This window comes from Grammomys surdaster, unplaced genomic scaffold (genome assembly GCF_004785775.1).
Source record: "Grammomys surdaster isolate TR1022 unplaced genomic scaffold, NIH_TR_1.0 373, whole genome shotgun sequence".
Lineage (NCBI taxonomy): Eukaryota > Metazoa > Chordata > Mammalia > Rodentia > Muridae > Grammomys > Grammomys surdaster.
In genome coordinates this window covers 3,465,148-3,481,158 of record NW_021604792.1, presented here as the reverse complement: position 1 = coordinate 3,481,158, position 16,011 = coordinate 3,465,148, and the positions used below count along the sequence as shown (strand labels likewise).

General features: G+C 41.6%; 1 protein-coding gene across 2 annotated transcripts in view; it reads left to right on the top strand.

The window, feature by feature from the left end:
- Mgst1 (microsomal glutathione S-transferase 1) overlaps positions 1–10,692 on the top strand; it is a 15,874-nt gene extending 5,182 nt beyond the window's left edge. For both annotated transcript variants that reach the window (XM_028780959.1, XM_028780960.1), the window contains exons 2-4: positions 1,408–1,564; positions 4,694–4,788; positions 10,070–10,692. In XM_028780959.1, coding sequence (XP_028636792.1) covers positions 1,439–1,564; positions 4,694–4,788; positions 10,070–10,316 — 468 coding nt within the window. In that variant the 5' untranslated portion in view covers positions 1,408–1,438 and the 3' untranslated portion in view covers positions 10,317–10,692. The remainder of the gene's footprint in view (positions 1–1,407; positions 1,565–4,693; positions 4,789–10,069) is intronic.
- The last annotated feature ends 5,319 nt before the right edge of the window (positions 10,693–16,011 follow it).

The following is a 16,011-nucleotide window of genomic DNA, read 5'->3' as shown; positions in this document are numbered from 1 at the left end:
AAGCAAAGCAAAGCAAAGCAAAGCAAAGCAAAGCAAAGCAAAGCAAAACACCATTGGAAATTAAATGAGAGATGCCCTTAGACAATACCATAGAAGAGAGTTGAGCATCTCTAGGATGTGGTATCCCCAGGAAGCTTCTGAAAGCAGGAAAGCTTCTGAAAGCTTCAGATGACTGTAGTTTCTGCTAGACTATGTACAAATAGCACATTTTTATCTTAAGGAGACAATATTCGGAGTTTTTTTTTTTTTGAAGCCTCAGTTTCATTATCATTAGAATAGCCAAGCACCCAGTACATGGCATATCTGGGAAGAAGAGAGAATTTAAGGGGTGGGAGGTGTGTCCACTAGATCAGCCACAAGTAGACATCCAATTTTCAGTTGACTTAGGATTAAACAGAGTTAAGACATTGAAAGGTAAACGGAGCAAGTCTCCTCAAAGAATCAGTACAATGTATTATTAGCATGCAGGATGAGACAATAGAGACCTGGGTTTGTGTCTCAGCTCTCATATTCTGTTTCTGTGAAGTAGATGACAATATTATATTCATAAACATTATGTAGGGGTTTACAGTAGAGTCCAAGGTATTGCTGGACACAACAAACTCTTACAAAATTAAACGTTTGTGGGGACGGTTTTTATCCTATTTGCCAACAACACACAGATAACTGCCTGCCCAGCAGCAAATGGAAGATAGATGCACCCTGTAGACTATGGGTAAATGGAGGAAGTATCTGGAGGCTAAGCTAAAAGGCTACAGGAAGGAACTGAAAACAGGAATGGACACCATGAAGAAGCCATGAAGATAGATATTGCTTAAGAAGAATGTGAGAGAAGATGGCTGCTTTAGAGAATGGATAAAGGCAGGGATGAGGGGGTCAGAGGGCACAGGAGAAGGGGAGGAGCTCTGATGTTAAGCCTCAGCCTAAATCTCCATCATTTTGATTTACTGTGTCCTTTCTCCTGAGCACAGTATACCTTTATTTCCAGGTTCCATTTACCGTTTACTTACGCGCTTGCTTGCTTGTTTGGTCACTGTTGGTTTGTTTGGTGTGTACCTGTGCCTGTATGCTTCCTGGTGTGTATGAATGTGTTGGACAACTTTCAGGAGTTGATTCTCTCCTCCCACTGTATGGGTTCTAGGGATTGAGCTCAGGTTGTCAGGCTCAGCAGCAAGCACCCTTGCACATTGAGCCATCTCTCCAGCCCCTCAGTTTCCTCCCGACAGCTTTTAGACGGATGTGAATGCAAAATGTGACATGATCCAATCTGTCCTGTCAAGCTGGCCAACATTCCTCTTTCCACATGTACCATTTCCTCACTGTGGGTTTATGGATCTGGTACTGGGACTTTTCCAAGTGATCACTGAATTACCTGAGGTGTTCCTGGCTCTCCCTTCTTGTTTACAGTCATCTAAAGATTGAGACCAAGATTTAAAGCATGGCTGACCTCAAGCAGCTCATGGACAATGAGGTGTTGATGGCCTTTGCCTCCTATGCAACGATCATTCTTACCAAGATGATGTTGCTGAGCTCCGCCACCGCATTCCAGAGGGTAACCAACAAGGTAAGGCTTCAGAGATGATTCTTCCTCACTTTTAAGGATTAAAATCTGGAAAACAGCCTTGTCTATTTCCATTCTGACATATGTATGTATGTATGAATGTATGTATGCATGTATGATCTATCATCTATCTATTCTTTCTATTCTACCTATCTATCTATCATCTATCTATCTATCTATCTATCTATCTATCTATCTATCTATCTACATACCTACCTACCTATTAAAGCTCACTCAGTAGCAGGGTGTGCTGTGCTATGCTGTGAACAGAATCTGAAATGGGCTGGCCCAAGTGTTTCCCAGGACACGAGACTGTTTTGCTTGGAGGATGACACCACTGATAATGGCATTGTTAACAATCTCAGGGAAATAAAGCCTGATCTTGAGGGAAACTGAAAGAGACGGGGCAAGTAGCTGTTGAAGCCAACGTGGTCCTCTGTCAATGTGGTCCTCTGACAATGTGGTCCTCTGACAATGTGGTCTTCTGACAATGTGGTCCTCTGACAATGTAGTCCTCTGACAATATGGTCCTCTGTCAATGTGGTCCTCTGACAATGTGGTCCTCTGACAGTGTAGTCCTCTGACAATGTGGTCCTCTGACAATGTGGTCCTCTGACAGTGTGGTCCTCTGACAGTGTGGTCCTCTGACAGTGTGGTCCTTTGACAATGTGGTCCTCTGACAGTGTGGTCCTCTGACAATGTGGTCCTCTGACAATGTGGTCCTCTGACAATATAGTCTTCTGACAATGTGGTCCTCTGACAGTGTGGTCCTCTGACAGTGTGGTCCTCTGACAATATTGTCCTCTGACAATGTGGTCCTCTGACAATGTGGTCCTCTGACAGTGTAGTCCTCTGACAATGTGGTCCCCTGATACAGTGTCACAGAAGGGGAGGCTTAGATAACAGACATATATTCCTCATGACTTTTCAGGGTGGCAAGTCCAAGATCAAGAAGCCAGATCTGATGTCTAGTAAGGGACGGGTTACTGATCTGCATGGGGGCTGTCCTCTCCTTGTCCTATAGTAGTTGAAAGAAAGAGAGGGAAGCAGAGGGTTGGCCCTGCTTCTTCCTATAAAGGCACTGATGCCAGTCATGAGGGAGCCATTGACAGAACCTGATGCAGGGGCTGTGCCCTCAGACACCATCACACTGGGAAGTAGGCTTCAGCTTGTGCATTTTGTGAGGACAGGAATATCAGTGAATAGCAGTAGCTCACTCGGCACTGCCTTCCAACGAAGGATGGGGCTGAGGTGAAAACTCACCTAGGAAACAGGATGTAGCTCAGTGGTTAGGTGTTTGCCTGAGGTGTACAAGGCCCTGACTTCAATTTCTAGTACACTCCCTCCACAATTTAGAAATGTTTAACCCCCAACTTTGGGTACTTTTCATTGTGTTTTGTTTATTTTTTTTTTATTTAAAATTCCTATGTTGGTCATCTAGTGCAGTCCATCCAGTGTGGTCCAGGCACTCGTTAGAGGTTACCATGAGGAACAAGGCGGACAGATCTGACCTCAGGCGCTGACTCCGTATCATGTCTCTGATCAGCACTTCTTGTTAATATCTCTATTAGCAATAAATACTTATTTATTAAGAAAAATATTATAATATTTATGAGATTTTTTTCAAGCTAAAATCAAAACTACTTGTATAGTTTGTGTTTTTCTTTACTATAAATTATTAATCAGTAAAGCCTACTTAAGTATATCTTAAATGCATATTTCAAGTTTCAGGGGATGGGGGAAATAATTTCAAACAGCATAGTAATTATAGGAAGGAATACATGAACAGATGCTCCCAAACGTGGCGACCTTGCTGTTCGCTGGAATGCATTTCGTCTGTGTTATCGTGTTAGTCAACATCAGGGTTTGTGCATTATGAGGAGACAGGGCATTTCCACATGTCCACGACCTCAGAATGCTCTGTCCACCCCTCACTTATTCCTGTTGCTCGCCTGTTCTAATAGCCCTGGGCAGCAAAGGCATTACTTGCTGAGAACGGAGTACCTGGGATGTTGATACATCTGAAGGAAAGTGTGTCAACAGCCTTGTGTAAGGGAGCCAGGGTACTGCGTTATAGTCTGCTGGGGCTGAGGATTTTGTCTCTTTTTGGTTTTACTTCCTTCTTAACTTTATTTTAATCATTTGATTTATCATTTATCATTTGTGTGTGTGTGTGTGTGTGTGTGTGTGTGTGTGTGTGAGAGAGAGAGAGAGAGAGAGAGAGAGAGAGAGAGAGAGAGAGAGAGAGAGATAGGAGAGAGGGGAGAGACAGAGAGAGAGATCATATGTGAGTGTGTGCAGGTGATCTTTTGGGGGTCAGTTCTTTCCTTCTGCTGTGCGTTCTGCACTCACGTGATCAGGCTTGGGCAGCTAGCTCTTTAACCACAGAGCCTTCTTCAGGATTTTTATATCTAGCCTTTGCCAAAGTAAAAGTAAAAATCTTCATGTTGATGAAGATTCAGGTTTAAACCACACTTGTTCCCCCTTCCTCCTTTTGTGTCTGATTTATTGATCAACAATTTGTTTCCATAAGGTTTAACCAGGATGCCTGTTTTCCTTTTATGAAAATTCAAATTACTGGGGCTGGTGATATCGCCTAGTCAGTAAAATGTTTGCTGTACAAACATGATGACCTGAGTTCTGTCTTCAGTATCCGTATTAGCAATGCCAGATATGGTGGAATGACATCATAATCACACCAGGGGGGATGTGGAGTCTGGAGAATCCATGAGGCTTGGTGGCAGACAGGCCAGCCCATGCCGGGAAGCTCTGGGCTACTAAGAGGAGCTGTCTCAAAAATAAGGTTAATAGTATTTTCCAAATGAAGTGAAACTTGAATATTGAAGGCTTCTGTATGTACATGCACCCATGTGTATATGCATCTGTGCCCACATATGCACCTATACAAACATGAGTACACATATACAGAGATCCAAATGCAAACTCGTGAATAGGTGATTATCCCTACTGCTTTGTCATATTTCACAATATTTGGAATTAGGGTGCTCTTTTTGGTTTGTTTATGCTGCTACGTCGATGCTAGTTGAACATAGGGCTTTGAATTCTATCGTTAAGCTTATGCCCAGCACAAATGGGTTATTTTGTTGTTCTTCGTTTTGGTATTTGGAATAGGTTTTTGCCAACCCAGAAGACAGTGCTAGCTTCGGCAAGGGAGAGAATGTCAAGAAGTTTGTTCGGACTGACGAGAAGGTGGAACGCGTGCGCAGGTAAACCGGCGTGTCGGGAAATTCCTCACTCAAGAATCATGGCCATGGAGTCCAGCCAGGACATCAGGATCTTAGAGAAGAAAGGGGGGCAGATTCAGCCATCCTCTGTAGTAGATATGACCAACTCCATAAAGTTAGGCACATAGAGTTCTCCACATGCTGTAACAGTTGCTCCTGTCACCAATTTTCTTATAATTCTAGGCTTTATTGGGGGGGGTTCCACGGCTGTGCTCTGTTTATGGATGCATACAGATGATAGTGTGTGGGAGGCAGAGGACAGGCAGTAGATTCTTGCAGCTGTGTTATTTTTCTCTCAAATTCAGATGATCAGGTCACACAAAAAGTCAAAGAATTTTTGTAGGAGAAAGAAAGTTGAAACTTTTCAGAGAAATAGGAAAATATTTCTTCCTTTTATCCATCCATCCATCCATCCATCCATCCATCCATCCATCCATCCATTCATCTACCTATTCATTCCATCCATCCTCTATCTATCTATCTATCTATCTATCTATCTATCTATCTATCTATCCATATTCCTTTGTCTCTGAATGCCATTTTGTAGCTTTTACATTTAATATGTTGCAAACCCTATGGGCACTAACAAAAGATAAACCAGATTCCATACTCACAGCTCGGCAGTAACATTAATATACTTATTTCCAAAGCACCTGAGACTGTAGGTCTGAAAGCATGTTCTTAATCTTTGTCACAAAGTCATGTAGTGCACCAAGTTTTTATACAGATATTCAATGTGAAATTTAAGCAATAGTTGCCCCACTACTATAACAGGTAGACTATCAGAGCTACATATTGTCTACCCTGTGAATAAATAGTTACTATTTTCTAGTGCTCATATGAGTCGTGGAACAATTTCAATCGTATTTGAGTCAGTGATGTTACAGAGTTCTAAAGCATCAGGGAAGTGTTGTAGGCACTAAGCAGTCCTGTGATGGAGACCGAGGAAAGTAAATGTCATAGGCATTCCGAGAGATCTCCTCAGTTTACAGAGTGTGGCAATGAAATAGAGGGCAAGGAGTTTTCCTTCTGCAAAAGGGACGTGAGACGAAGGCTCTAGATCATGTGACCACCATCCCTTCTTGCTTCTCTGGGAAAGTCTAAAAGCCTCTCGGGAGATCTACAGATTCTCTCAAGCCATGGGTGTATGGTCTCAAGATGAACCCTGTGTTCATGCGCTCATGAACACTTCCAAATTTTCCTTTTTGTTATGTTGGATGAAAAATCAACTCATCCTCCAATTCTTCCAACAAATTGACTGAAATGCTGTGGACTGAGATAGAATGGAATCTGTCGAAGCACACAGGGGTTCTCACTGTGCGTTACAGACATTTATCAAGCAAGAACATTTTTTTCTGTGAAGAGGAAGTGAGTGCTAGATACTTAAAACACTCACTTCCGGCTCTGCGGGTTTCCGTGCTGGGTACTCAGTCCTTTTAAGCAAGCCAGTTCTGAAAACAGGCTGTGCCAAGAATATGCGTTGGAAATAGTTTCAGGACAGAAGAACCAATGTGAGAACGTCAAAGTGTGTCAAGTATTATGATGGGAGACTCAAGTTTAGAGAGAGGCATCGGGCACTTAGGAGACATTAAACCGTTTAAAGCTTTATCTGCTCTTCCTCAGTTTCTCTTTGACAACGCGCAGTTGCATAGTTGATGCTAATCATGACTTTCTACTCATAGCATTGACTAGGACTAGAAAACATTCACAGCATCACCCGTGGTATTATTAGCAAGACGGAGATGAGCATTCAAGCCTTCTACACAGAAGCTTTAAAAAACGGTTTTATTTTGAGACATCAGATTCTCTTTACTATTTATCCCGTCTGCCATCCTTACCCTCTTGTGGATACTTCTAGAGGCGAAATCTATAATCTAGTCTGATGTTCTTCTTTTCAAACTACAAATAAGTGTTACTGACATTTAATGCCTTATCTCTGGGTACCTAGTGGAGGTATAAGGCCAGTGTGCAGCGCGCCCCCTGGTGGTCAGAATCTGAACTTCCAGTGTAGCAATAGGCAACCTTCTACAGATGGGCCAAGGATCCCGTTTTCGGCCACATATTTCTGAATTTTTGAGAATCAATTAAAATACCAATAGCACACAGGTAAAATAATTTCTAAAGGAAAACTTCCATTTTCTATTTTTAAAGGTAGACTTTCCTCCTCATTCTTTCAACATGTAATTTAAAACCTGCTGCTAGTTCCACAGTCAAATGGCAGGGCGCGAGTCTGGCTATCCAAGAAATGGAAGCCGTCCTTGAAGATATTTAGAAAATTAATACATGTGCACATAGGACAATTAGCTCTGACCTTAAAGTAGTATGTGTTGACATGTCAAGAAATGTAACTCAGGGCCAGTTACCTGAGCTCCAAACAGACACAAACTAGTGGTAGTTAGACAGGACTGGACATTGACTTATCTACTTAATCCTGTTTCGCCTTACTCTGAGAGCAATTCAAGACCACAGCATCACAAGATAAATGAAACCTGAAAGGTAGTCAAGAAGGCTAGAAAATAAAGTGGGTTATTCTAAAGAACTTAGGTTTAGTTTTAAGGAAACACAAAGACTCTATGACACACCATTTTCAGAGGTGGAGAACACCCTTCCTGCAGAGTGTTCTGTGCATGCTGACTGTCCAGAGTGAGAATTCTGTCAAGAGACTGAGCCGTGGGTTAGATGATCAACTAGATAATGCCCTCAGTGGCCCCAATTAATGAACAAAGCAGCCGCTGGAAGGTTCTTACATGTTTTTATCTTGGCTCTACTTTCCTTGGGATGTTATCAAAGATCTTCAAAGAAGATATGAGATCAATATACATGTGGTAATCAGACAACACACGAGGAGTGGTCTGTGCCGTGATGGGGTGGTGGGATACAGGAGTATGTCCTTATGTCCTTTAGAAATATTTCATGAAGGAAGAAATGGTGAGAAATCACGTTAATTCAAGAAAACTCCTTGTGAGAATTTCACCATGCAGCTCCATACTGAGAGTCAGGGCCCTGTCTGAGCAGAGGGCTCAGAAATGTGGTTGGACACCCCTCACACACATAATAGTTGATCACGCCTTGGTAATTCATTTAAAACGATCAGGACAATTATAGTCCAGGTCAGGAGGATGCTGAAATTCACTAGAGTCTTAACTGGTGGCCTCCAGAGCGTGTGTGAAGGTCTACCATAGCATGGGGCACCACTCATAAGGGCCGTGGGGAATCAAACTAGGCAGATAGTGACCATTCCTGGGAGGCAGTGTATCATCTACCTGGTAAGAGGGCCCAGGAGCTGCCTATAAATGGTGCTGACAAAATGAACCAGGCAGGTTGGGCAGACTGTCACAACAGAAGAGCTAAGGGAAGAGAGTGTCATCACCAGGGCCTGCTGTGTGCGTGGTGCCTGGGTGAAGTTCACATGTAGCCTGAAAACATGTGGAAAGTGGGACTTTCTGGATAGTAGCAAGTATTTTCTGTGAAGACTTCAGGGAGAGGAATAGGATGAAGAATTAACCTGGAGAGAGAAGAGAGTTAGGATCCCATAATTCCCCACTCTACTTCTTTCTCTCCATCTCTGATTTCCTCACAGTGAGCCTGACACTGTGTTAGTATTGCATTGCTTGGTACCCACTGACTGTAGGCTCAGAAGGAGGCGCTGAAATTGGCTTTAGGGTTTTCCTTTTGTACCTTCTTCCCTGACTTTAAATATTTCTGTCTTATTGAAACACTGGGAAGGAAAACCCTGACATGCTCCTATGTGGAGGTGAAGGGCTGGGAGATGGCTTACTTAGCAGACTGCTTGCCCTGCAAGTACCGGAGTGGAATTTATTCTCCAGAAGCAGAATAAGGAGAGGTGGAGCAAGCTCATCTACTCCTAGCGTTGGGTAGGCAAACACAGGCAGATCCCTGGGGCTCACTGGCCAGTCAGCCTAATGGACCCTGTGGGTTCCAGTCCAGCCAGACACCTTGTCTTCATAAAAAATGTGTGATGGTCTCTGAAAGGCAACAGCAGAGGTTTCCCACTGATCTCTGTGGGCACCAGCATTTACTGTGCACTCATAAGCAGCATTTAAAGAGAATCAAAGCAGGAGTCAGCCCTCCATTCCCTTGGCTTGTTTCATGAGAGAAGTTGGGTGAACATGTATAGATCTCCGGTCTCAGTTTCCTTCTTTATAGCCTTATGTTGTCATGGTTTTTGTCTTGAGCTCTTAGGCAGGAAGAGAAGGAAAGGAGATATCACCCAGAGGTCCTTGTGCATTTACGTCAAAATAGGGCAATAGCATGACAAACAAAACCTTCCATTCTGAGATATGTAGCAATAGTTGTTGACTCTACCAAATTCTAGGCTAGGTTGTAAATCAATTACTCTTACTCATTCTGTGCTTAATAAAGGACACTGAATTTAATAATTAGGCATTTCAAACTTTTCAGGTCAACAGTGAATATACTGTTCATAACACTCCAAGTCAGAGAAGCCTACAGTGCCACAAGCCAGAGGGAAAATTCTGACTGAAACACATTTTCTTTTTTCTTCTAATGATGGTGCACAAATAGACTTTAAGGAATCATATTCTTCTTTCTTTCCCCCCTCTCTCCTCTGTCTTTCTTTCATTCTTTCTGTGGTTGAACATAGAATATCTGAGATGGCACTTATATCTAGGAGGATAGTTCTGTGTTTTATCTGGCTATGAAAGAACATGAGACTTGATGCTGGTTTGCATAAAGAAATTTCTGCGCAACCACTCTGAAACAAAGGAGGAGTTTTGATACAGGTCATAAAAGAAAGAATATTCTTTCTTTGGGAAGAAAAATTTTCATCACAAGAAACTTGAATTGCAAAAATGATATTTGTACTTACAAAAGTGCTGTGTGTTTTTCTAGATAGATGCTATTTAGATATTCCGGGAACAACAAACTGACTTTTCAAGATAAAAAAATTATATCAAAATGAAATGCTCTAAATAGAAACCACGTTAGTAAGGAAGTGAGGGAGCTGGGAAGACAATTGTGATTCTTCCTTGATAATGTAAAGATCCACTAGCTTGCTGGGTGTTGACACCTGAGATCACAGCACTTGTAGACAGACAAAGGAGGACTGTGAGTTTGAGGAGAGTCTGACTACATAGCAAGTTTCAGGCCACCCTTGGATTGACTCCAGCCCAATCCAACCTTACTCAGACATTCATTAAGACTGTATTTTGTTTTGGAAGAGAAGGAAGGATCCATGCATTCTCGCTGATTTTGAAACTCATGATGTCATCTCCTCTCACAGAGCCCACCTGAACGATCTTGAAAACATCGTTCCCTTCCTTGGGATCGGCCTCCTGTACTCCCTGAGCGGACCAGATCTCTCTACAGCCCTCATGCACTTCAGAATCTTTGTCGGTGCTCGGATCTACCATACCATTTCCTACTTGACTCCCCTTCCTCAGCCAAACAGGGGCTTGGCGTTTTTTGTTGGCTATGGAGTTACTTTGTCAATGGCTTACAGGCTGCTGAGGAGCAGACTGTACTTGTAAAGAGAGTTGTGATCTTCACCATCTGATTGTTGTTTTTAAAGAATTCCATATTTCCAAGGCATTCAAATACTTTCTAAGGTTTTATGTATGAAAGGAGCAGAGAAATTAGGAATTGGTGACTATTCAGTTTAAGGACCAGCATCGGTGGTCAGTAGTCTCCATTGTTTTGTATTTGGGTTAGACATTTAATATAATCACCCTTAACTATGTCGTCTAACTTCTAAAGTACTCTGTTACAAGTCTTGATTTTGTCGTCATTTGTGACATTTGTCTACATTTCCTATTGTGCATCTACAAAAGAGTGCTCACACCTACATGAAGCCTGGATTTCCTTATAACTAAAATAGGCACATGAATTAAAAACAGTACAGATGGATTTTGTTGGTTTTTTTCTTTTATTAATGTGTATAAATGGAATGTCTGTGTATGCATGGAGTGTGTGTGCTTGCGGGTATCCCAAGAAGCCCCTGGACCTGAAGTTGTTGGGAACGGGCCTCAACTACTCCTGTAGAGTACTCTACTTGCTGAGCCATCTGTCAAGCCCACGTTTGGTTTTAATTTTACTATTTTCAACAAGAACAAGAACAAGAACAACAACAACGACACAATCTATAGAAAAGTCGAATAACTGAATAGCGAACCTCTCTAAGGCCTTCATGTTGAGTCATTGTTTTTTAACAACTTGTCTCCTATGGTTTGGCCATTTCTCAGGTTGTGTTTTTGGACCATAGGAATGTAGGTTGTAGATCCCAGGCTATATTTTCCTAACCTAGATGTTTCTTCAGTGAAGTAGGCTGCATTTTTTTAATATCCATTTGTAGAAAATAGGAAAAAGGGATATTAAATTTTATATCCTTTGAGATCTGAAAACTATGTATAAATGCAGAACCCACTGAAAGAAAGATAATGTACCCAAGATTGCCTATTTCAGGTTCAAATTTTAAGTAATAGAGGCATGTAAGTTCAGAATAGTTTCTATCTAAATTTTAAATTCACAGGAGAAGCTGTATGTAAAAGTAACATTTATTCTCCAGATGTAATTTTTGTCTTGGATTATCACTGATAAATAAGCTCGCCCTTTCTAATTCTTTCTGTACTCTGGCTGGCTGTTTCAACTCAACCTTTTTTAGTCAAACTCCTCTCCAAGCTGACTGATTCAATCTGACTTCCTTCAGCTTCTCACTAAATTGATTTGCCTGGCCTCAAACTAACTCTGGCAATTTGTTCTAAACTGGATCCTCCTTATTCTCTGACTTTGCTGGCCTGCACTGACCTACATAAACTCAGGAATGGACTCAACTTTACTGTACTGCTCTCATTGCACTGACTCCCAACTCACTGACTCTTTCCCTATACAGCTCTTAAATAGTTGAGGGTATCCTATCTATGACTTATTCTGTCAAATCTTTCTCTGCTTCATCACTTTGTCTGCCCCTCAATTTGATGTCACTTTCAAACATGACTGCTTCCTTCTACAAACTAATTTTCCCTCAAAAGTATATACTAAGTGTGTGCGTGTGTGTGTGTGTGTGTGTGTGTGTGTGTGTGTTCTAGCCAGAGGGATTAAAGATGTGTGCTGTGTCTGCATTCCAGCTTGATCACACAGACTTAAGTCTTTGGATGTGATCCCTTGCCACAGCAGCCATGTTGCTGGGTTAAAAATTCTTCTATAGCTGTTAAGTGTTGAGAGATTTATACAGGAAACTGCTTTTATCTGGAAGGCAGTCTGATGGGGTGTATGTGGATATTTACTGAACTTGTCTTTCCTGCCTCAAGGAATTCCCATCTAGCCAAATGACATCATTTTGTCTACATTTGTGGTTGATGATTTTAAACTGTGGTGAGAAACTAAGAGACTGCACAGTTTACATTAAAATGTAATATATACCTATGAAGAATGCTATAGTGCCAATCAAGAGTGTCCCTGAAAGTTTCATGTGTAAAAGCATTTGTATACTAGGAGGCAGGTCTTGACGAGGAGCTGGAACATTTAGGAAGAGGACTTTCATGGAGGAATGTAAGTTTTGTGGGTATCCCTTGAAGAGAATATTTGGACCCTAACCCCTATCTCTCTTCTTCCCTGGTACTGTGATGTGCACAGAGGAGACTTCTTGGATCTTGCTGACTAGAAAACCAGTATCTTATCTGTGTTGGGTTGTGTAGTCATCTGTCAAAGTATAATTGAACAGCTATGGCCCCCTGTCATTAGAGGAACTTCTTAAAATGCCAAAGAACTACTAAGAACTACATTCATGGTCAAACATTATCTGATTCTATGTCTAGAAGTTTCTCTAGGCAGCAAGCAGAAGAGGAGTTTCTGGCCACCAATGCATTACACTTGCACCCAGAGGATCAGTCCTAGGGGGTCTTGTTTTGCTTCTGTGAACCATTTGTCCAAGGGCTCTATTTTATAATTTAATAAGTGCTTTTTGGGGGGTGTTGCATAGCTGTATCACACTGACGTTTAACCCGTTGCCCTGGGAGTCTCCAACAATCCATTTAGAAAGAGCAACAGAAAAATCCTCTGATCATCTCCCCCCTGCCTGCCTGAAATGTCAGCCCTGTGGGACATTGATAGGTGTTCCTGCTATGAGGGAAAGCATTACTGCTGCCTGTGGGCCTCTCAGGGTCCTTGATTCAGTGTAAATCCCATGTAAACTGTTGGATTTGACAAGGAGGAGTTGTTGAAGGCAGACTACTGGGAAGGGTCGATGTTGGGTTGAATTTGGCACCAATCCCTCATCTGTGACAGCTCAAGTGGAAGATGGGGGATGAGCTATAGGACCCATGAGCCTCCTCAGTCAGCAAATGCAGGCCCAGAGTCACATTTAATTCAGAAAACCTTGACAGTCCTGCATAAAGCGTGAGCTGTAAAAATGGAGAGATTGAGACTGTGTGCATGAGTGAGCCATTATTTCCTTTCACTGGACTTTAGGAAAATACAAAACAGGGCAATATGGACTCTGGTACATCACCAAGAGATTGGCATTAGTGACTTTGGGAAAATATTCCTAGTATATTTATTCCAAGGGCACATGATTTTAATGATTAAAAGTTCAGAGGAAAATTAATGCTGGATAAGAAGATGCCTAAAATTCTACATCATTAAGTTTAAGCTACACATATCTATATCTGTATACAAATAAGATAAACTGTCTACAGTTATTAAAAATGTTGGGCTGGTGAGATGGCTCAGTAGGTTTAGGCACCTACCCGTTAGGCTGATGGCCTGAGTTCATTCCCTGGAACTCATGTAGTAGGAGGAGAAAACAGATTCCAAGTTTTCCTGTGACTGCCACATGTGCACACATGTGTTAAACACGGATGTACACACATGCACAGTAAATATTAAAAACTCTAAACAAGAAAAGTGTTAAGGACAGGAAGTGGCAGTACACATCTGTAATTCCAGTACTTGGGAGGTAGAAATGGGTCGATCTCTGTGAGTTTGGGGCTAGCCTGATTTACAGAGTGAGTTCCAGAACAAGAACTACATAGAAAAACCCTGTCTTGAAAAATAAAACCCCCACCCCCACCAAATGTTAAGTATTGAAAGAGCTTGGAATATGGATGGAATTCTGGGTTTGTGTAGTGCCTTTGTGTCAGCCATGGCCCTGAGACTTTATTGATCCTGAGATATTGTCAAGACATTTAACTGCTTTTGGAACTCTATCTATAACCCTAAACTTATTGGCACAGGGACTGCTGTGTTAGCGGTAGATTGGTACACAACAGTGGCTTTCACAAAGACTTCTGTGTGGTTGAGGGGCTTTGGGTGGATCAGATCCTGTGTCTTCTATGAGCTGCTCGTTGTCCAGGAAGTTGTGTCTGTCTGGGCACATCTACATTTTGGGAATGAGCTAAAGCCAGAATGAGCTGATCCAGAAAGATCTCAAGGAAAACTACTGGAGTCAATTCATTGCTACACGGTGTCTCATCCTCCATGACAGGGCTTGGCAAACTGTGGCCTCTGGGCTAAATCTAGCTATTGATGGTATTTGGAAATGGTGTGTTCTTGAAGCACAGCTGTGTTTATTTATTTTTAATATTTTCTCTAACTACTTTGTTGCCATAGTCACATTATCAAGTAAACTGCTGTGAGGGAAAACTCCCCAGCTCACCAAACAGGCATATTTTCTGTCTGACCATTCATAGCACAAATTGACCCAGTCAGCTGGCCTAGACATTACCATGACCATGACAAAAAAACAAGGGAGGAAATCGAATCCTGTGGCTGCCTTCTAGGAAAACATCTGTTCATCACGCCTGCTAACATACAGATAGACAAAAAAAGTCACATGTCACGAAGTTGACCTCAGAATCAAAGTGCTGAAACTCAAGTTCTCAAGTGAGAGTAACCTCAGCATCACAAGACCCAGGATAGGTATGCACGGAGAAATGATTGATGGGAAAAATAGTTCACGCCCACTCTGTGTGGGCTATGATGCCGTGATGACGTTCAACACAGACATAGTAGAAACATTGTCTAAATTTAAAACTTCATGCTCTGAAAGCAGCCTTTGCTCTAACGTGTCAGTCATCATTCTGTCAGATTAGCTGTAACCCATGGTAAACTCGGTGTGATAACAATGGTTACAACTAAGCTTGAAAAATGTGAGCATATGAATTTGGCCTTCTCCTTCTCGTTTGCAGCATGCTGGCTTAGGAAGACAGATGGGATAAGAACAAATATTTGGATAGCCTTCTCGCCTCTATAACCAAGTTGGTTCCCAAACTGTGCCCCCCGTCTGTTCTCTAGAAATTATAATCTGCACCCTGCTCCCAATGAAGTACTTCATAAAATTTAATGCTTTCTACTATTGGTGCAGTTAATGGAGATCAGAGAATATCACTGGCTTAAATGTGACTGACCATGTTGGTGTTTGCTGAAGTGATTGCTACTAGTCCATGACTTAAATTAATCATGAAAACAAATGCTACATTAAATGTTTGTGATATTCAATCTATAAGCTTAATAGCTAATGGGATATTTTTTTTCCTCTTACAATTTATCCTTTGTAACATTATATTTAGAGGTTGGATCCAAGAATTTATTCTAATGATGCCTTTCTCACTGACCTACCTTAACACCAGACAAATCCCTTCAATCCCTCTTCAGTATTTCACATTTAAATTAAGACAGTGAAGTGGATGATTGAAAGAATCCATGACTGAAAATTCTGTTTGTTCTGGAGGCAGATGTTCTGCTCATTTCTAGTGATAGAGTGTGTGCACCAATGTACAGGAGTGATTACGCTAGAAAACCCGTTACCTCATTAATGGGGTCAAAGACAATTGGTGAACTAAATAGCATTTTGTGGGTTTCACGTCTTAGGATAATAATGCTTAAATTAATTTTCCCAGAGTCACTAATGTCATGTCACCAAAACAACATGAACCCTCCAAAACATTAAATAAATATTGAGTATTGAGTTCTCCCCATTTTAAGATTTCCTCTCATTGCTTTTCTTCAAACGTGAACATAGTGTCACCTGAGTAGACCAATCACTGATAGGTGTAAGTGTCGAGATGGGACAGACAGAATGGCCAGAAGTAGATTTCATGTTCTACTCCTTCTGGGTTCCTAAAATTTAGATCTTGAGAATTCAAGTCCTGTATGCCAAAATCTCAATACACAGAACAGAAGGAAATGCCTAATTCTTCATGAAACTATCTACTAAGAATCTTCCCTGTG